Source organism: Sinocyclocheilus anshuiensis, unplaced genomic scaffold (assembly GCF_001515605.1).
Source record: "Sinocyclocheilus anshuiensis isolate Anshui unplaced genomic scaffold, SAMN03320099.WGS_v1.1 scaffold152, whole genome shotgun sequence".
Taxonomy (NCBI): Eukaryota; Metazoa; Chordata; class Actinopteri; order Cypriniformes; family Cyprinidae; genus Sinocyclocheilus; species Sinocyclocheilus anshuiensis.
The window spans coordinates 1,743,930-1,764,974 of NW_015555781.1; the positions used below are offsets into that span (position 1 = coordinate 1,743,930).

General features: G+C 36.4%; 3 protein-coding genes across 3 annotated transcripts in view; all 3 read right to left on the bottom strand.

The window, feature by feature from the left end:
• Positions 1 to 4,170, bottom strand: part of LOC107674716 (MICAL-like protein 2) — a 16,162-nt gene extending 11,992 nt beyond the window's left edge. The window contains exons 1-3 of the mRNA XM_016468801.1: positions 3,866 to 4,170; positions 2,831 to 2,879; positions 581 to 722 (exon numbers count right to left, since the gene is read on the bottom strand). Of these exons, the coding sequence (XP_016324287.1) occupies positions 581 to 722; positions 2,831 to 2,879; positions 3,866 to 4,008 (334 nt within the window). The 5' untranslated portion in view covers positions 4,009 to 4,170. The remainder of the gene's footprint in view (positions 1 to 580; positions 723 to 2,830; positions 2,880 to 3,865) is intronic.
• Positions 4,171 to 7,922: 3,752 nt separating this feature from the next.
• On the bottom strand, positions 7,923 to 11,767 carry LOC107674624 (paired mesoderm homeobox protein 2-like). The gene is made up of 3 exons (XM_016468649.1): positions 11,132 to 11,767; positions 9,367 to 9,524; positions 7,923 to 8,452 (listed from the first exon to the last, which is right to left on the bottom strand). The coding sequence occupies exons 1-3, from the start codon at positions 11,346 to 11,348 to the stop codon at positions 8,042 to 8,044; spliced, it is 786 nt and encodes a 261-aa protein (XP_016324135.1). The 5' UTR covers positions 11,349 to 11,767; the 3' UTR covers positions 7,923 to 8,041.
• An 8,034-nt stretch (positions 11,768 to 19,801) lies between these two features.
• The window catches only part of LOC107674580 (integrator complex subunit 1-like), a 26,496-nt gene continuing 25,252 nt past the window's right edge, over positions 19,802 to 21,045 (bottom strand). Inside the window, exon 47 of the mRNA XM_016468592.1 lies at positions 19,802 to 20,146. Coding sequence (XP_016324078.1) covers positions 20,031 to 20,146 — 116 coding nt within the window. The 3' untranslated portion in view covers positions 19,802 to 20,030. The remainder of the gene's footprint in view (positions 20,147 to 21,045) is intronic.

The window sequence follows — 21,045 nt, forward strand, 5'->3', positions numbered from 1 at the left end:
TTTTTCTATCTGACTAATGAGTTTATGGTCACCGAATCTGTTTTTCTGAGGTAAATGTGATGTTACGTGACATTATTATTATTGTTTACAAGCCGTTATATTGACGTCTTTGCGTGGCTGAAACACTGATTGAGCAATTACATGAGACAGGATACGGATTGTAAAGTTGTACTCTTTCTTTTAACTTACCTTCGGATGTTTAGTCATGTTTATTTTGTACTGAAACTGGAATTAATGTGGAGGAGATGATTAGTTCACGTGTGCTACACGCTGTTGAACTGAGGCGCTACAGCGATCTGTCACTCCACATTAAACAGCGCCAAAATGGCATTTATTGTTTGAATACTGCAATACAATGGACAGAATTTGAAATCTGAGACTTTGTTTCATATTAAAAGTACCAAAGCACAATGCTTATTGCGATATGGGATTTAAGAATCGATATCGTTCCGTAAAAATGAGACTCGATTAATAGAGAGATATTTTTTACCCAGCCCTAATTCAAATAAGACAATGTCCCTGCAAAAAAAGGTGGCTTTTACTTCACAAACACTCTGATGGTGGATAAACGGAGTCTTACTTGGCGAGCGGCCGCGGAAGTAATTATGGTATTGTGAGACATATGTGAGGATGCTGAGTCTGTCTGGGACAGGCAAAGCCACCATGTCCTCTGCATCCAGAAGAGCTGGGATTCCCAGATGATCTTCAGCCACAAGGAACGCCTGCAGGACATCACATGACACAAATCAGCCATCAAGTTCACAGCTACAACACCACATAATAGGAGGATGAATCCCTACAGAAGAAAACAACAATTAGATGCCAACAACGACAAAAGACAAGCACTCTGTGTTTATAACAACCACTGAACATGCTCATTCAACAGGACCTCATACAATTGTTTTAGCTGATATCATGCTGTGGAAACGGTTTTCTAGGGGAAAGGCACTTGGCCAATTAACTGTAAACACAGACAAGGCACAAAAAGGAAGATGTCAGAAATAGAATAGGCCAGTGAGCATCACAATCTGGCAACACATCAAGACGGCCCGGGCAGGGAGTGCATAATGAATAGCACATTTCCTGTGCAAGCAGCAGCCTGGGAACAGGGACAGGACAGGGGTATACCAGGGCATTGTTTAGGCCTGACCTAAACACGCTCATTACATTTTACAGGACAGCTGAGGAGGGGCGGCATATCCTCCACGATGCAGCAGCTGCAACTTCCTGTTTCTCTTTTGTGTTACAGCACTTAGGGGCTGATAGTATGAAATAAGCATTTCAGGTAAATATTGGCTGGGTTTAAACAGAACACACTTGTGGAAGCACTGGCATTTAAATGCAGTGTTCTTTGGTGTTCAAAAGCACAGATGTACTAACATTGTAAAGACAGTAGTAGAACAGAGGTAAGTTAATCTTGACAGAGAGGATCAGGTGCCCTGTAGATGACTGTCACCCTTCTTCATAATGCATTAACTGGACAGAATCCACACAGATCGGGTTCAAGTGCCACAGCTGAGTGCCGCCAATAGAAGTGGTGAGGGTTTGTAATAGATCTCGGAGTGTGTGGCTTACAATCTACAGTCTCCGAGGAAGCAATGTGAGGAAAAGCTCATCATTTTGGAAAAAAAGTCCCAGTTGTGGTACGTCTTACCACCTCATTCTCATGGAAGCACTTCCTGACAGGGATGAAAAATAATTATGGGTCACAAGTCCTGGTCGGACAACATCCCTACCCTCAAACACAAATTAAATCTTTCATGTAAAGCTTACACTATCAGACTGAAAGAATGTTGATTCAGTTACAGAGTAAAACTTTATTAAAAAATAAATAAAGAAAACTAACAATTCAATAAAAAAAATCTAACATTTATACATGCCAATGCACCATATATTCGCTCTTTAATCTGAAATTACCACTGTAGGAAAAAAAAAATGAAGATTGCCTGTGACCAAATGATCAAAGCATAAGTGTGGAACCTTTAAAACGAATAAATACATCTTTGAATCGATCTAGAGCATGTAGTAATCACTCACTGAAAAAAAATCTAATAAATAAACTAATCCCTGATAAATAAAATTGGTTGGTTTAGGATAATATTCTTCCCTCTACCCAAGTTCACAGAGTACAAGTCTGAAACTTAAGACGTTTCACTGCAAGACAATGCTTGTAGAAACTAAAGGATATCTTTATTGTGCCAAAAGCTATGGCTGGAAGACTCGACCCATAAATAGGCCCTTTTACTGAGCAACAAGTCTCATTCATTTAAGAACTCTGCATAAAAGGGATCACATGCATTTCACAAGCTGTGAGAAAAGGGTATTAAATAGATAGTTCACCCAAAAAATACAATTACAATTGAACCACTGATGTCACATGGACCATTTTAACAATGTCCTTGCTACGTTTCTGGGCTTTGAACGTGGTAGTTCCCATGCTGTCAATGCAAGGTCAGAAAGCTCTTGGATTTCATATCAAATATCTTAATTTGTGTTCAGAAGATGAACGAAGGTCTTACGGGTTTGGAACGACAGGAGGGTGAGTAATTAATGACAGAATTTTCTTTTTTGGGTGAACTATCCCTTTAAACACTCTTATTCATATCAATAAGTGAGAAACAAAAATATCAGTACATAAGGCTGGGTTACAAACAAACATCCAGCCAACTTGTCAAAAAAAATTCAATAGTGTGTGCATTATCACAGGACTGTACCAAACACACATCTGTACAGGATACAGCTAAAACTGCCTGCAAAACACGCATTATGGGTCACTCTGCATCAGGTCTGTCATAGCTTCCTATGATCAAGTCCAAACAGAATAACTTACCAAGTGGTTGTTGTAATACACATCGTCTTTGGAGAGAGACTCAAAGTTTCTGAAAGAAAACAAGGACATGAGTCACCAGACAGACAGAAACCTTGAAGTGTTACAATACAATCTTAATGGTAAATTAAGCTGAAAAAAAAGTTTAATAAAAAGGTGTATCTGCATCAAATTAAACATTATGTGATAGCTTTTAAAGGTCACAAATTCTACAATATTAAATTGAACATAACCAGCAGGTCTAAAGAAAAAAAAAAATGAGGCTGAGAGTGAATAAATAGTGAGTGTATATGGGCCATAACACACCCATAGATAAGATTTCGGGATAAAAATGCAAATGTATATCATGTGATTTGAATTGATAAATGAATGTGTAAATCTTAGGTCCTATGATTAGTCACTATTTTCACAATAACTTTTTTTCCTCCTTCACTAGTTCATTTATAATAGTCCTGTAATGTGGCATACAAATAGTCCATGTAGTCTCTATAAAGTCAAAAAAGTTGTATACATAAAATCAATTGAACATTTTTAGATGGAAGTAGAGCATGTCATATTGCATGATGTCAACCTGCTGTCATAATTCTATTGCAGTATAATGGACTTACAGTGGCTTTAGTAACAGTTCAGCTACATTTAAAAACTAACATTCACGTGTAATTTTACTCACTTCATCCGTAACAAAAAAAAAAAGCCCATAACTTTTCATTGCCATTTTACAACTGGTTTCAATAAGTTCACTACTACAGGAGTCATTGGACAAATTCTACAAGCATCCAAATACATGGATTTATGTCTGGTCACAATTAAAAAAAAAAAAAATAATAATAATAAATAAATAAATAAACATACATGTCTGGGTATATTATGTTATATAGCAAAAACATATAAATGTTTCACATTTAAAACTTTAATATCTTTGGACTACATAATTTTTTCCTCATAAAGACAACGTTTGATACTTTACTCTCATCTCAAAAAGTTGTGAACAGCATCTGTATTCTAATCAGTGAAAATGTATAAATAAACGACTCTCACATGAGGTCCGGTCTGAACTTGTGGATGAGAGCGCAGAAGGCCAGTCCGTCTCTGAAAGATGTGCTCATGTTGCTGATGGTCACATCTCTGTATCCCTCGCACTGAACCTTACACCACTGCTGAAGCGCCTTGATCGCCGCCATCCTCGCCAAAACGCACGGCAGATAGAGTCTATTAAATGACAGAGAGAGAAAAACGTCGTTTGTTCGACGAAACAACGGAGCTTGGAAATAAAAGACTGTGGAGACACTGAGGGAAATCCCAAAGAAAGAGCGTAAAAAGCGTCTCAGAGCTCTTCACTTCAGCACGGCACCTGTGGAACAGAGGAAATGAAGGGGGAGGAGCCTCAAATCATCAATGATTAAACGCTAATTGCTTTATTTGTTATTTTCATGGAGTCTGTTTCGCTCGTTATTATATCTGTGTAATATGGCAAGCATGTCCTTAAAAAAGACTTGTGGAATGTGACGAAATTAAGGCCTACCTTAGCAATTGTTATGCAGTGCATTTTATGCAACTTGTCTTAAAGATTTGTAACGATAGAAATTGTTATTTTGTCATAAAACCAGAATTAGGTTAACGTGGTAGAATAATTTCACTAACTTTTAACATAAACTACACACACACACACACACAGAGAGATATGTGTGTGTGTGTGTGTGAAAAAGAGTTTGCATTTTTATGTAGGTTTTATGCACAAATGTAGAAGGTTGCTCCAAGTTTTGTGGCTTTAAAAAAATATTTCAATCCTTAAAGCAGCTGGGGGGAAAAAGAAATGCATTTAAACTCTCTGAATTACTTGCAGTACATATTGATCTGCATTTTAATCTAATTTGTTAGAATTTGCATTTATATATTTTGGTATTTATATTTGATGATAGATAGATAGATAGATAGATAGATAGATAGATATTTTCCAAATGTTTACGTTATTAGTTTGTCTCAAACATTCCATCCATTTAGATATTATTTAGAAATTAATATATTATCAAAAAAAAAAAATCAAAAGGTTAAAAAGTATTTAAATACATTTCAGGTTGACACCATGTACTGCAAGCAAACTTGCTATCCCTCACTGAACAATGATTCAACTCTTTATTCTGTCCTGTTAGGTTCTATAAGTAATACAGTTTCAGTGCCTCAACTCGACGACCAGACTATATATCTGAAAGTCTGGTGTATGCTTTATAAAAATACTTCCTTAACGAAACACATTCATTTGTTCATTGCTCATGAGGTACTTCATAACAAGAATGACCCATATTTTTATGACACAGGTGGTTTAAACATGGAATATGTTTATGAAGAAACCACAGGGAGCTGCAGATGATGCTTACAACCATCAGCATAAATCAGTTCAAATTATTGCTGCATGAATATGAATGTTTACAATGGCCTCTTAACAAGGTCAGACTGTCCATCTCATTTGCACAGGCGAATATAAACCCTGGGAAATAAACCTTTAACATTCCTCCTGCTTTACTTTAACAATAATAATACAGACACGTATTGCTTTAAATAGCCTAACCCTTCCTTAATAAACATAATACCTACAATTAACATTGTAAGACTACCAGTGTATAATCGTAGTGTAGACAGAAAAACCATCACCGTTCAACTGTCCTAAGGCAGAGAGAGATTGCTTTCAGTGTAATTTCAGATGATCCACCTCCTTTGATGGTTTTAAGTTTGACTTGGGTAACCCACGGTGAGCATCTCAAGTTGTGGATGGGTGCAGAATCAATGGGATTATTTATAGCAGGGCTGTCCAAACTCGGTCCTGGAGGGCCGGTGTCCTGCAGAGTTTAGCTCCAGCTTGCCTAGCTAAACTCTGCAGGACACCGGCCCTCCAGGACCGAGTTTGGACACCCCTGATTTATAGCTTTACACCGGACTTCAGAAAGACAAAGCCTGAGTATGATGAAGCGGTTACAATCTGAGCTACTCGTTACACATTAAATCCTCCAGATTTCACATGCACAATATTCCCATAGACTTCAATACCGTTGGTGTAAGAGAGTAATGACTGTTCTGATCAAACAGACCTGCTTAATCTCAAAACAAGACGCCTTTAAACTCAAGAGGACCCTGTTGCCCAGAGGAGTGCACTCTTACTCCACACTGGCTCTAAAGACCTAAAGACTAATGCAATTTCTGGCTCTTCAACAAGGGCTTTGGTTGCACAAACATTGAATGAATCTGACTTTATGATTCTGCTGATCCCATAGGAAATTCCCTAACTGAGGACCTTTATATTCATTTGACATGTAGCAGGTGCTCTGTCCATTTTTTTCAAATACACCAGCAGCGTCCTGCATTTCTGAAGTTCTCAAGGGTTGCAGCTCTGAACAAACTTTCCAAGATTTATCTTAAAGGCACAATATGTAATTTTCTCCGCTAGAGGGCGCGTATTCAAAATAAACAAATAGACAAAGGCGTAGTTAACTGCGGTTACTGAAACCACGCCTTCTTTCTTTGCGTGCACATTTGGGCGGCATTACTCAAATATTTCCGCATATTGAGGTAGATATGTGGGGGCGTGTTAGAACGAGCCGTTTTAGGGGGGCGTGGCAGAGTCTTAACTTTGATAAAGAATATCTCTTTGGTTTTGAGACTTTAGTCTTTGCAACTTCAGGGATCTTATCTATGCACAATCAGCTTGTAACACTCCAAAGAGAAAGGAAAACTTGAAATCGCATCATATGACCCTTTTAAGTGTATTTAAACGGATAGTCCACACAAAAATATAAATTCGGTCATCATTTACCAAACAGTTTCAGGTCCCATCTTTGTCCATAAAGTAAATGGGACCCAAAACCGTTTGTTTATCAACATTCTTTAAAAGATCTTCTAATGTGTTCCACAGATAGTAAATCATACAGGTTTGTAACAACTTGAGGGTGAGTAAATGATGGCAGAATTGTCATTTTTTTGGTTGAATTATCCCTTTAAGTAGCATATTTTTCTTAAAAAAAAAAAACATGCAAATATTAAGCATGAAACATGAAATAAAAATTGATTAAAAAAAAGTATGCAATAATTACAGTATATGAACAAATGTTCAGCACAATTAACATCTATTGTGGAGGAAAATACAAGTGTGTTGCAGTCTTTAAAAAGCACATTTGTCAGAAAAGGCAGGCAGTTTTCAGCCGTCCCTATTGTGTTTATGGAGGGCTTGTGGCAGCTTGCAGACATCCTGTGTTTTCACGCAGGGTAACAGGATAGCTGATAGAGGAGTTGGCCATTGATGAGATCACCATGAGCTTCCTCTGTTAGCTCCTCTTGTTCACTAGCTGTCAGTCCAACAACATTTGAGAACACACTGTTACCTTTGTAAATGTCCATTGTCGGCATAAAGTGAAGCAAGCAACCTCAAAACATTTTTTTACATTTTGTTTTAAAGGCTGTTTATAAATTGCTGCCAATCATAATTAAAGAACATTCAAAATACTACTAATATGAAAAAAAAAAGAATAATTCTAAAAGTAGATACATATAACTTCACATTTGTTTTAAAAAAAAAGTAAAACAAAATTTGTATGGACATGCAAATTTTGCACATTTGCAAAAAAAAAAAAAAGTTACTATGGACCCTTTTCACAGACTATGACGATGTGTTTCCACAGATATTAATATTGTAAATATAGCGTTTTTATATTTTCATTTTTTTTTTAATCTATTGTACAATTATAACACTGTACTTTTTACTATATTACACTGGCATTAAATTACATAAAAATAGTTAACACCACTGCTGAGAGAGTGATGGCAATTTTGACATCTTTCTCTCTTCTGTAATCAATCTCTTGATAGTTTTTCCTACACTAAAACACTATCACAAATTTTTCTTTTGCTATTGGGGTAAACGGGAGCACAAAAAATACGTTTGTTGTAGTTTCTATTCACCGCTATGGAAGTTTACCCAACTATGACGACTTCTGCTTCTGAGAACCCTGGAAATTTGAAAAGCATCCATTGGTTTCACAGATAATACATGATATTGTGACAATCTAAGAAGCAAAAACAATACAGAGTGAAGAAATTTGCTGTTCTCAGTCACATTGTTTAACCTCATTGCGTGTGTAATTGTGCATAATAATAAATAATGAATTGAATGGGATTTTTAATGTGCCCTGTGTGATACTGAGGTAATGTTTAATGGCTGCATCTGTTTCAGTCTCTTTCCAGGCCTGCGGCAGATACCTGTGTCTTCATCTGCCTCTCTCTGCTGGCCTTGGCTACAGTGCTGTGGATCTCTGCCTCATAGTCCCTGGCCTTAGCCCTCAGTTTGGCAATGCTACAGCAGCAGAAGTCCTCTGACCCCTCCTGATCTCTAGGCACCTGAAGCATGTCGCTCACGGGGCTGTGGATAGCTGATGAGGAGGGTTTGGAACAAGTGGGGCTTCCTCTCTCCTGTTTCCTGTCCCAGTCTGGGCTGCTGCTGCTGTGGAGCTCTGTAGCTGTGCTCCTGCTGGACGAATCTACCTGTCTGTCGTCACTGTCACGCCGGCCGCACTGCTCTCCTGCCTGACTCTGGAGCTTCATCTGCCTGCGCATTTTAGCCCGGCGGTTTTGGAACCACACCTACGGGAACAAAGGGAAAAGATATTGTTATTTTTATAGTGTGCGTTAGATTAAATTATGCAAATTATCACAGTATTAGTATTGATATCTATTGATAGTCTCATTTTCCAGTTTGCTTCTCAAGTAGATTTTTCTTATTTTAAGAATTGTTAGTGGAATAAATATAAAAATGACTCGGATTAGGAAAATCAAAACTCATTAAGAAAATCTACATAGTTTTTTCCTTGTTACAGTTTTGCTTTTCCAAGTAGATTTCTCTTATTTTAACATTTTTTTTTAATAGAAAAATAATTAAAAAAAATAGCTCATTAAGAAAATCATTAGAAAAATCAAAATTCATAATGAAAATTTAAATGGCTTTTTCTTGTAAAGTAGATTTCGTATATTTTTAGTAGAAAAAATATTTTAAAAAATCATCAAAAATTAATAAATAAATAAAAGTTACAAAAAAATTAATAATTAAGAAAATCTAAATAGTTTTTTTTTCCTTTTCCAGTTTGCCTCTCAAGTAGGTTTCTCTTATTTTAAGAACTTTTAGTAGAAAAATACATATACAGTAAATGACTAGTTAAGAAAATCATTAGGAGAACTCTCATTAAGTAAATAAAAATGGTTTTTTTCCCCTTTGCTTTGCTTCAAGTAAATTTGTACTTGAAAAAAAGAAATATTAAAAACATATATAAAATGCATTATTAATATTATTATTATTATTGAAAAGATTCTAAATGTTATCATGTCACTACAGCATTTACTCAATGAAAATGTTAAGGACAAAACAGCACTTTAAAGATGAACAATGCTGCACATTTTGTAAAAAAAATTAAAATAAAATAATAATAATCTTAGCAATGGTTCAGAGATCTTTAGTAAATATTCCTATTATTCCATGCATCACAACAGTCAAAGAGAGCGACCTGCACTCTGGCCTCTATCAGGTCCAGTCTGAGGGCCAGGGCTTCTCTCATGAAGACGTCTGGGTAGTGGGTGCTCTCGAAGGCCTTCTCCAGCTCTTCCAGCTGCCAGCTGCTGTAGTTGGCCCGAGCTCGCCGCTGCTTCACTGGCCGGGGTTCATCTGGAAGCCACATCGCAGCCACAATTAGACAATTGCCAGAGGCTGACAAGGAACTAATGGCTCTAGATTGGATAATTAGCGCAACGTTCATTAAGCCCTCTTCAGCAGAGCCGGATAATTGATTGTTAGTTACGAGTTGTTAGCCAATCCTTTCTAAACATTTTGAATCCTATTAAATACTGTAAAATGAGGATGGACAATTATGATAGAATATGATTCACAAATGGCCTCTCTTAATGAATACGTATTATTAAGAGCACATCACCTACATAAATATACAACACCCAGAGCTACCTCACTAGCTTTTTGCATTACAACACATTATATAAGAGAGCAATCTTATCTCAAAGGTTTTATTTACATATTTTATTACAAAGATCTCTTGAATACATGATTCTGATTAGCCAGTTATTAAACTGTATAACTGATTGTTGTCATCAATTTCTTAAATGTCTCTCGCATCAGTATTTGGCCTCTTTCGTCACACATAATAATGTGATTTCAACTCAAAATAAATATTTAATGTCCATATATTTATTTATTTAGTAAGTAGTCTTATAATAAAATATAATAAATGCCATAATAAATGATATAATAAAATAATCAATATCAGGGTGATAAAAGATCCGAGCAGTCTTTAGTCTTTAGCCATCTTCAAGAAACGGCTAAGGACATATCATTTCCATCTACACTTGACCCTCTAACTCGCTCTACTCTATCTACTTCTTTTCTTTTTATTTCTTAAAAAAACTTGACCCTCTAATACTAGCACTCTCTATTCTATTTACTTTTCTTTTTATTTATTAAAAAAAACTTGACAATCTAACACTAGCACTCTATTCTATTTCTATTCTATCTACTTGTTTTCTTTTTATTTATTAAAATAAAACTTGACCCTCTAACACTGGTACTCTCTATTCTACTTGTTTACTCTTTATTTATTATTATAAAAAAAGCTTGACATAACACTAATACTAGTGTTCTCTATTCTTCTTATTTTCTATCTACTTGTTTTCTTTTAATTTATTATAAAAAATTATATTAATAACTTAAGCCTCTAACACTAACTGTCTCTATTCTATATCTATTCTATCTACTTAAAAAAAATAAAAGTAATAATTAGCACAGCGTTCATTAAGCCCTCTAATTGATAATTGATTGTTTGTTATGAGTTTTTATCCAATCCAAAAAAAAAAAAAACTTGCTATGTGTGCTGCGTTAGACTAACCGGGACTTGTCACAGCACCTGCATATTGTTCTTTTGTTGTTTAATTGCTTCTATTTGCAATTGCTTCTATTTCTATTCTTCATTTGTAAGTCGTTTTGGATAAAAGTGTCTGCTAAATGATTAAATGTAAATGTAAAACATTTTTTGTTATATATATATATATACAAATGCGTGTGTGTGTGTGAGAGAGAGAGACTGAGAGAGAGAACATTAATTAATTATTTATATATAACCGCTTGGCCACTGTAGAGTCTGAAAATTATATATAATAATTACTTTTCACATGAAAATTAAAATTTTAATTAACACAAATACATAAATAAAAGAGGCCATATAAGATGTTACAACAAAAATGACATATAGGTTGCAATGAGCTCACCGATATTCTCAGCATGTTGTCCTGTGGACTGAGCGGCCAATAGCAGAGCCTGTTTGCAGGGCTCGGGCTGCAGGTAACTGCGCAGGAGCTCGTAGCTGAGCAGAGGCCCGGGGATGAAGATCTGCGGTGAGGTCAACCTGCTGGGAAACGCTGGGAAGAAGTGTGCAGCCGAAGAGTGGAAGACTGCAGAAGACACCAAATGCCCAGTGCCAAACATGGCCCACGTTCAGCAAGGTCCTTTTGGTCCAGAAAGAGCTCCAGAAATAGATGTGTGTATGTGATGGTCTCTTTAGGCGTTGAAGTGTTACAGAAGAACAAACCAGAGATCCAGCAGCAAGAGAACTTCTTAGAAGATCCAGAGTCGAGACAACTTTTCTCACCTGAGTCAGGTGTGAGTCCCACCCTCTCCCTGAGTCACATGACTCACCTATGACCACTAATCCTAGTAAAACAGGGCCGGGTTTGAAGGAAAATACCCAATCATAGGGGACCATTGATTCCATGCTTCATTTAAGAGAGGCTTCTTACAGCATCACTCTTCAGCAGACGTCCAACGGTGACACCTAATGCCTCCTAATCCACACCTCGGTTACTCTGAAAGAGTAAATGAGTAATATCCCACCATTTCTATTTAGGGAGGAGTACAGTATATGGAAAGGCCTGACATTCTGAAGTGTTCCATAAGACAAGTTCAGGCACTCTTCAGCTTCTGTGTTCACTTATTAATATGAAAAAAGCAGACTTTTGGAATTGGAGTGTGGCGAGAAAATTGGGAAAAGCACTGTTCCTAAGCTACAAACGCTTTCAAAGACACGTACAACCGCCAGAGAGACCTGTTTGTCACTCTCGCTCTGCTGTCGGTGTACAAGGGTTGTCCTAAAAAAATGGCGATATAACAGATGGATATTAAATCATTAGGGAAAAATCAAAAGGTTCACAGCTGAGAAACGTTCAGTAAGAAAACTCAATGCAAACAGAGCTCTAGTTGAAACCTGCAGAGAGCGCAAACAAACGGCCTCTGTTTACACAGTAAACACATCACACTAATTGGCCCACATAATTGACATTCATTTACAAGCCCATTTGCAGCATTTGGGTGTTTGTATGACATTCATTTGCGATACAACATGACTAAATGAAAAAAAAAACTCCTTCAGGAAAGGCTTTGATGAGTTTTCATAATCAACATGCTTCTCTTTGGCAAAAGCGTTTTTGCGTCTGAAATGGAGAATGTGTGGCATCAACTGGGAATTCTGCTGTCAGATTAAAACCTGACGCCTTTGTTCCAAAAGACGTCTAAGCCTGTTATCTCACTCAAAGCCTTCTTCACATTAGGAATAAGATCACCTGTCCAAACAAGGTGTATTGTTCAGTCCTGAGCTAAGGACAGAGTTCACTAACAATGGTTTTGGGTCATGGATCTCCGGTCTTTGAAAACAGATCAGTTTCCCAACTAAGACCAAATTGTACTTCGAGAGAAATGCCACACTATTTTTCTACAGCACGTCAAACGGGTTGAGGAAATTCTGAGTGAGAATTATGCACTTTTCATGTAGATACTAGAGCACAGAAATATAAATTGTTCACACAAAATTGATGTCATCGTTTACTCACCCTCATGTTTTTTGAAAGCCTCTATGGCTTTGGGGTTTTTTTTCTGTAGAGGCACAAAAAGTACATTTCTGAAGAAGATCATATTTTCCATATAATGAAAGATGATGCAAATTAAGGTGTCTAGTTCCAAAATGGATAAAGCATTTTGAAAGTGGTTCATATGACTTCAGAGTTCATGAGAGAAATGGAGATGTCATGAATGAATCATATTTCCCAATTAATCAACCATCTAATAAACCACAAAACCAGTCTGAATCCTTCATTCACATCAGGCTGATCTAAATCTTAAAGGCTGGAATACATGACTACATGGCTTTTTCAAATATGAACATAGTTAAAGCACTTTGCATCATACACTTGTCGACTTTGTAAATGTTACAGAGAAAATACTAAATGACTGAGGATCACACACTACCAGACTTTCAAGTCCTTTTGGACACACAAACTCAAACAGAAACATAAATTGTTACTAAGTCATGACAAATGAAAACGTGTTCTAAAATTGACTCAAAATATCAAACATGTTTGATATCTTCAAACTTGCTGAATTCATAGCCTGAAGATAAAAATTCAGAGTCTGTGCCCATTATACATTAGCTCTGTCAACTCTGACTGCCCAAAATCTGCAGTCTGGCAAACTAGTATTGACTTCTCCAGACTGTAAATCGGGGGGAAAATCTGGGCAAAAGTCGTGTAGTGTATTCCAGCCTTTAGTTCAACTCATTGACTCAATTATATAGTTGTACTGTAGTAGTTAACAGTTCACTTTAAAGAAAGATTATCAGTGACAAATAACTAAATTGTCGATCTGTTCACACAAAGCAATCATATGTCTTCAGAAGACTCAAAATTTGGCGCATGAGTCAACTGGACTTCTTTTACGATACTTTCCTAGTACTTAAGTGTCTTTTCTGAATCTTGAAAGCTCCAGGCTGACCAGATCTCCAGACATTAGTACACTACTAGAATAATCTACAGTGTCCTACAGAACAACAAGTGCAGAACTATGAGGGTGAGTAAAAGTTGACAGAATTGTCATATTTGGGTGAACTCAGACTGAATCACTGGTCATAACACAACGACGTTCAAAAAGAGGCTAGTGGATGATTGAGAGTCTGAACTAACAGAAATTCTTCCTGTTTTAGACTGAAATGAAAGCAGACAGCATCATGCTCCGAACATCTGCATCCCTGTTGATGATGGATAAGCAAAGAGTTGTCATGATCTCTCCGAGAACAAAACACAGGTGTGTGAATTAATTCCCAGGAACATTTCACCTCACAACCATCTTCATCCACCCTCTATCTGCTAATCAGATCAAACTGCAGAGAGACTCAAGAGCTGTCACCAGCCTCAGCGCTAACCGCTAATCCTGCGCTAACTTTGATCAGATCCAGACATCCATGCTACACAGCTGGGCCGATCTTGGCTGAGTGAGTCACTGACTTTAAGGCCACAACAGCAGTGAAGGACAAAACTCTTCAGGCAGCTGTTCAAACAATGAGGGATCTAAGTCCCACCTGCTTTCCTCATACTTTCAGAATGGTAATTATTAGAGTATGCTTCTGTATACTTTTTCACCAACAGTCTGGCAGGGCTCAAATACATCTGGAGATATAGAAATGTCACTTTTATCTGAAGCTTGGAGCATCCTGGGGTTATGTTCCTAAGGGCGCAAAGGTGAAAGTTCATGAATCACCCTTCACAGGCTTTGAACCTACAACTTTCCAATGGTCAGTCCAGATCTAGGCCTACATAAAAAGTAGATGTGAAGCCAAAAAAGCAGTCAAAGAGATTTCGGAGCCTTTCCCAGTTAACTGAAGGAGGTATTAGGGCAACAATGGCAGCAGATCTTGCAGGCCTGTATTGATCTTTTAGGTTCATGCTTGTCCAAGACTGTGTGCCGTCATTTGAATCCACAGGGGCTTAACGACAACTTACAGCATCAACAATAGCTCAAAGTGCGTCTGCGCTTTAGTGAAAACGTAGGAGATAAAAAAGTATGAATTTAAATCAGAGAGAAGAATCAAGACAAGAGCGTGAAAATTCCATTGGGGGTGAAGTTGCTAATATCACTAGGTTTAATACGGAATCCTAATTAAAGTAAATCGAAGAAATATAAAATGGGAAATAGACCGCCTAAATGGGTCATCCAACATCATTAAACAATAAACAGTGAATCCTATTTGATAGGCTTAATTCAAGATGCAATTTCCCATTTCAAATGTTTCTCAGTGTGGAATAAGTTCTCTTGATTGAGATATTTCTGATGCTGGATCATAATTTAGAGGGGTTAATTGCTTCTGCAGCAACAGGAAATGATTCTTGCATCAATATGTGGCTGTTGAATGCAGGCTTGAACTTCTTGTTAAAATCTCAAAGAAAGGTAACTCACTAAAAACAGCAAAACTGGACATATTCTGCATATTATCCATAAAATGAAGTGAATATAAACATGGCTCTCAACTGGTTTTGCTTCAGCACCCAGACTTTACATTGGACACCATGTGGTAACACATTACCACAATTGTGTATCGTAAAAAATATATATATATATTTATAAGTCAATAATTAACTAATAATTAATATGTATAAACAGTACCTTTTTTTGGAAGAAATTGATACTTTTATTTAAAAATTATTAGAACTTAAAAAATATTTATATTTCCAATACATTGTTATTGAAGCTATTTCTAAAATATTTCTATTTCCAATAAATTATTTAAACTTCTCGAGGAGCAAATCAACATATTTGAACGATTTCATGTGACACTGAAGACTTAAGTAATGATGCTGAAAATAAGTTACATTTCAAAAAATATATTAACATAGAAAACAGTTATTTTAAAATGTAATAAATATATATATAAATGTTTTTTTTTTTGGAGTGTATTTTGCTTAAAAAAATGTAGTTTTGAAAAATTCATCATATAAATGCTCAGGTCATTCCTCAGTCTCTGATATCAGCTCTGAAGTGATCAAATTCTCCTGAGGATATGCCAGCACAGGCTCTTGGAACAATGCATAATAACATTAATACACACTGGAGTGACACTTAAGAATACACAACACCTGAAACACTAAACATGATGGATGACGGTCCATGAGTCATGGGAAAATGCCTTAATTTTCAGACAAAACAGTTGCTGCACTCTTACAAGCGCAACTGAAAATGCAGATCCATTATTTGAGCCACTAACGTTACAACAGGATGACTTTCTCTCCATTTTCCTTTCATTAAAACATGCTTTACAGATACTAGTCAGGCATCTGGTCAAAGGTCATTACATCCTATTCAACCAACAATCATGTAATTCTCAACAAAAGTGATATATAGGTAAGAATATTTTAGTTATCTTTAGTATCTCTCTGGTAATTGTATCTCTCAGGGAGTGGAGCTGATTGCTTTAGTTCTGGATCACTGGCAATGGGATAAACCTGAGAGCCCAGGCTGCTTTTCATGTCAAAACCTTCAAGGAGAGCGGCTGCAATCCAAAAGCAATCACACTTTACACTTCAAAGCACAAGGGAAAAGGGAGGCGAGAGCCGGTCCACATTTTTTCCACGCTAGCCAGGCACAACTCATGCGTGGAGGAAGAGGAGATGATCTAAGCAAAGAAGCTGTTGAGGAACACAGAGCCGACAGGTGTGCACAGGCAGGTAGCGGCACATCTCTGTCCCTCCCAAAGGTGAGACATAAGCAGTGCTTCACTCACTCTTCTCTGCTCCACTGTGGCTCTTCCATTTATTTGTGGTCACCTGCTGGTACTTGTGGATATTTGCTAGCCTTACAAAAGTTATCAGGGTAATTAATCAGAGTTAAAAGAGTTACTGATACAACAATAGTTGGATACTAAACTGGGACTATTTGAAGTTAGAAAGTGAAGAAAAGTAGTGAAGTTAGTACAAAGAAAAAAATTGTGGTCTATTGCAATGAATTCCACACATTTTCAAGTTTTATTTCCTATTCATCAAAGTCCAAAGCACAGAAGGTACATAGACGGCTTGTATCTGATTTTCTTATTATCATTTTGCAGAATACCTCAGATCTTCATCAAATTTGGGTGAGAAGACCTTAAGACAATAACTGGTCAAATTTATACAACTTATATTGGCAAACTCATCATGTGTAACAGCAATGATCTGAGGGTTGTATCTTTGTCTTTTGCAACTATGTGTTTAATATACAAGAGCAATTTGGTGACAGCAGCATCTATTGGCCAAGTGTCATAAATATGGACAAAAATTGCTAGGGACGGGCAATATGAAAATTCTGCTTTATGCAATATACTTTTACTTATTTTCATGTTATGGCTGATAACTAATAAATTAAGGACTAAAATATTAAAACCATTTAAAGAAAATATTAAACTATACTCTTTTGCATAAAAAATAAACTCACTAAAAACAAAAATCAATGCAGCATGAGAGGCATCAACATTATAATGCACAGAATGAAAATAGAAATGTTTTTAAAGATTAGCAATGAGTATTAAATAACATGAAAGGTAATCTAAATGTAAAAATAAGGTAAATGAACAATTAAATATAGAAAACTTCAATGTTGATTAATGTGTTATTAGTGTTTCCAATAACAAAATGTTTTACGTATGACACTAAAACTAGGGTTATTGCTAAACTTATATTGCTAAAACTTATACAAATTTCGTTTAAACTCCAGATTCATGTCTCCAAATATTCCTGAATGTATGTAGAATACTGTAAATTATTAATTTCTTTAATGCTTTTTCACTGCTACTAAAAATGTATGCAATCTTCACAAAAATTGGTCTAGCTCATCTTCAGACCAAGCCTAACAAATCAGACCAATTGGATTTTATTATATTAAATTCTCCATGAATATCCTTAATTAAAATTATTTTCAGTGCATTCCATGTATACACTGTAAAATAAATAAATAGATAAATAAATAATCTTTCTACTTTAAAATTTCACATTTAATTCAATGTGTTACTTACCATTTCTTTGTAAATAATTTCAAAATTTACAAGCAATTTCTGAGTGAAAATGGTTTCAATATAAATTCTACACATTTTTTCCACACCCTGGGAATCAAACCCAAGTGTTTGGCATTGCAAGCCCCATGATCAGCCTATCCACTACAGGAACAGAGAGCCATTTACCTGACGCAAACTATAAAAAAGTTAAAGACAACATACAGCAGTGCAGCTGTTTTACGGAGCAGCAAGAAAAGGTTAGTGGTTATCGATGTGTCAGTGGTTCATCACACTCACTCCTCACTCACACCCCACCCATGCCGTCACTCATCTCCGTTCCGCCCCAGCGCGAGCCAGCCTATGGGAACCTGCCTGGGAACCTGACCAAAAGCACAGGCAGTTAAAAGTGTCTGAGCCGATGAAACTCCACTAACAGCACTTTTGAAAGAAACCTGTGTTATATGACACCTTACTGGTGCAATTAAGACTGATCAAGCACATCCAACACAAGACAAATGATGGTGAAAATTGACTACACTACAGCATCTCCAAGGAAATTAGCTAAACGTTAAGTAGTCATAACACTTGCAAAGACAATTATGACATCTACCCTTTACGCACAAATCGCTGTTATCAAAAATGTTTTTTGCACAAATTTGAACCAATTAACTGACAGCAGGGTGTTAATTTATCATAGTATGTGAATTTCAAGTATTTCATTTAGACTTGTATGGTAACAAAATTGAAAGTGGCAGAAAGTGGCCAGCGAAATGCTATTATTGGTGTTTTTATTATTTAATTTAATATTTTAATTATTTAATAATGTCATGTAAAATATACACTAATGATGACAAGTTTAGTGTCAGTAAGATTTTCTTTCTGTTTTTTTTTTTTAAAGAAATTAATACTTTTATTCAACAAGAACAAATTACATTGATCAAAAGTGGTTACAAAAGATTTTAAATACATGCTGTTGATTACATTTACAAAATTATATTTTAAAATATAACAAAATAGAACATTTTTAGTTGTAATAATTTTTCACAATATTACCATTTTTAATATTTTTTTGATTAAATAAATGCAGCCTCTGTGAGCATAAGACACTTCTTCCAAAAACATTTTTAAAAAATCTCATTGAGCCCAAATGTTTGAACAGTAGTGTACATTTCAAATACCATTATTTTTCATAACTAATTCTTGGCCAATTGATACGAATCATTCAATATGAATTCATAGTCTATTCTTATCATGACATCGAGTATTTTACATTAATGATACCTTTTCACTATTTTACAGATTTTCACTTGTGCTATAACAGCAAATGTTTATATTTATTTCCCTTAATAACAACAATAATCATCCTGTACGTGCTAAACTCACGAGTCAATAATTTAGCAGTAAATGTACACACTTCCCTGCACCCTAATAATGGAACATGCCTGGCATTGAGTTCAAAACGCAGAAGAGATGAAGATTCACAAATTCCACTTATGACATGTTAAAAGCAGAGCACAGAGCATGAAACTGAACACAGGAAGAAGCTCCTTTCATCAGGTGGACTTGGAGTCCTCCAGCCGCCAGTGCAGGCATGTCCATTGATCACCCTCTACAAAACACTGATAACCTGCTTCCTCAGACCCCAGTGTAAGCAGACACCCGCACACTCACTCTCAGCCCTCATGCACTCTTCACACAGGGATCTTTGGTGTGTGTGATTGAACAATTACCAGCACGGTTAATTTAGCCGTGGCTGAGAGCGGCGTTCACTGGCACGCTGTTCTCCCTTCTCGTCTCCACAAAGATGAAATCTGTGACATTAGACGACAACGACTTGCACTTTCATGGCAAATAGACTTCCATCACAGCATTCACAGCATAGCTGAGATCTGTTAGGGATAAAATGTGAAGAAAGGGAGGCCGAAAAGCTCATGCTCACTCATTTGCAATCATGCAAAGGAAAACGATCAAAGCCTTCCCCTATCCTCCTATGGAAAGCGTTATTTTACAAACAGTGCCACTCTTGAAGTGTTAAAAAAGAGAGGGGGAAACAAAGTAAAACAAAACTAAAAAACAAGTTTAGGAGCATTTCTACAACTCATTGTTTTATTATTCAAAGCAGTAGACAAAAAGACTTATGACAGGCTTCACTCCAAGCAGACAAGAATCACTGGAAACATAAAATGCTTTTCAATATTTGAAGAATAACGTCTAGAAATTTAAACGTTAAATGCTGTATCTGAATACAGCTCTGAACAGGATCAACAGAGCATGACACTTCTGATTTAAAGAGAAACTCTGTGTACCAACATGTTTGAAACGGATGTCTATGTCGTTGCCTCCATGCGCAAGACCTTCATGGATTCTGCTATCATGGAGCTGGTGTCAATCTGACCGTAGATGCCCACTAAAAACGCCTTATGGAGGAGAATATTGGCATGTTCTGGGGAAAAACAAAAACGAGATAATTCCTTATAAATTAAATAAATAAAAACTAAATCTTAAAAACTGACAATCTGTTGCATGCTGTCCATTACCACAGAAAAAAAAAAAACACACACATATGCTTAACCCTTAAATGCATGAATGTTTCGCCAATCATTATTACATATTCGGGTCTTTAGCGACCCGGACCTATAAATCCAGCACGGATGGATCTCTAACTGCTGCAATAGCAAAAAACTCTCTTGATATTTTAAGAACAATTACAGAAGAATAAAATAAAGCATATTTCGTTTCCTTTTGAAACTTAAAAGGGTTCAATTTGAACAGACGATTTTACCATTGCTGTCATCGTCAGAGCGCACTTCCACAGTACATTCAGCATCTGCCTCATATTCACGATCTCAGCCATATTCTCAAAACTATCATTTTCAATGACTTCATATTCAATATTTTGATCACTGGCAGCTTATTCACCACATCCAGCATCAAATGACAGTGACATTTATATTTCATTGCATATAGTAATTGCTCTGCAGTAAAGCCATTCAAAACACTTCAATTTTTGCTGATGATATTCGTTTGTTTTATGCCTGCGGTAATTATGAGTGAAACGTCACGTCATCATTGTGTATCAAACAGTGCCACCTTGAGGAAAAAAGATGCATTGCACATTAGGGCTGTGCGATTAATCGAAATCTAATCGAAATCGTGATTTGAGACGTTGCGATTTGCTAATCGCAAAGCCTGCGATGTGGACGCGATATTACTCTGTTCCAGAGCATATGCATGAATGCCAGCCTTGAGTTGCAGTCTTACTAACCAATAGAGTGAGCGCACCTCCGTTCTCCCCAATCAGCACTGCTCTAACCAACTGCGTAAACACCCACCATTAAAAAA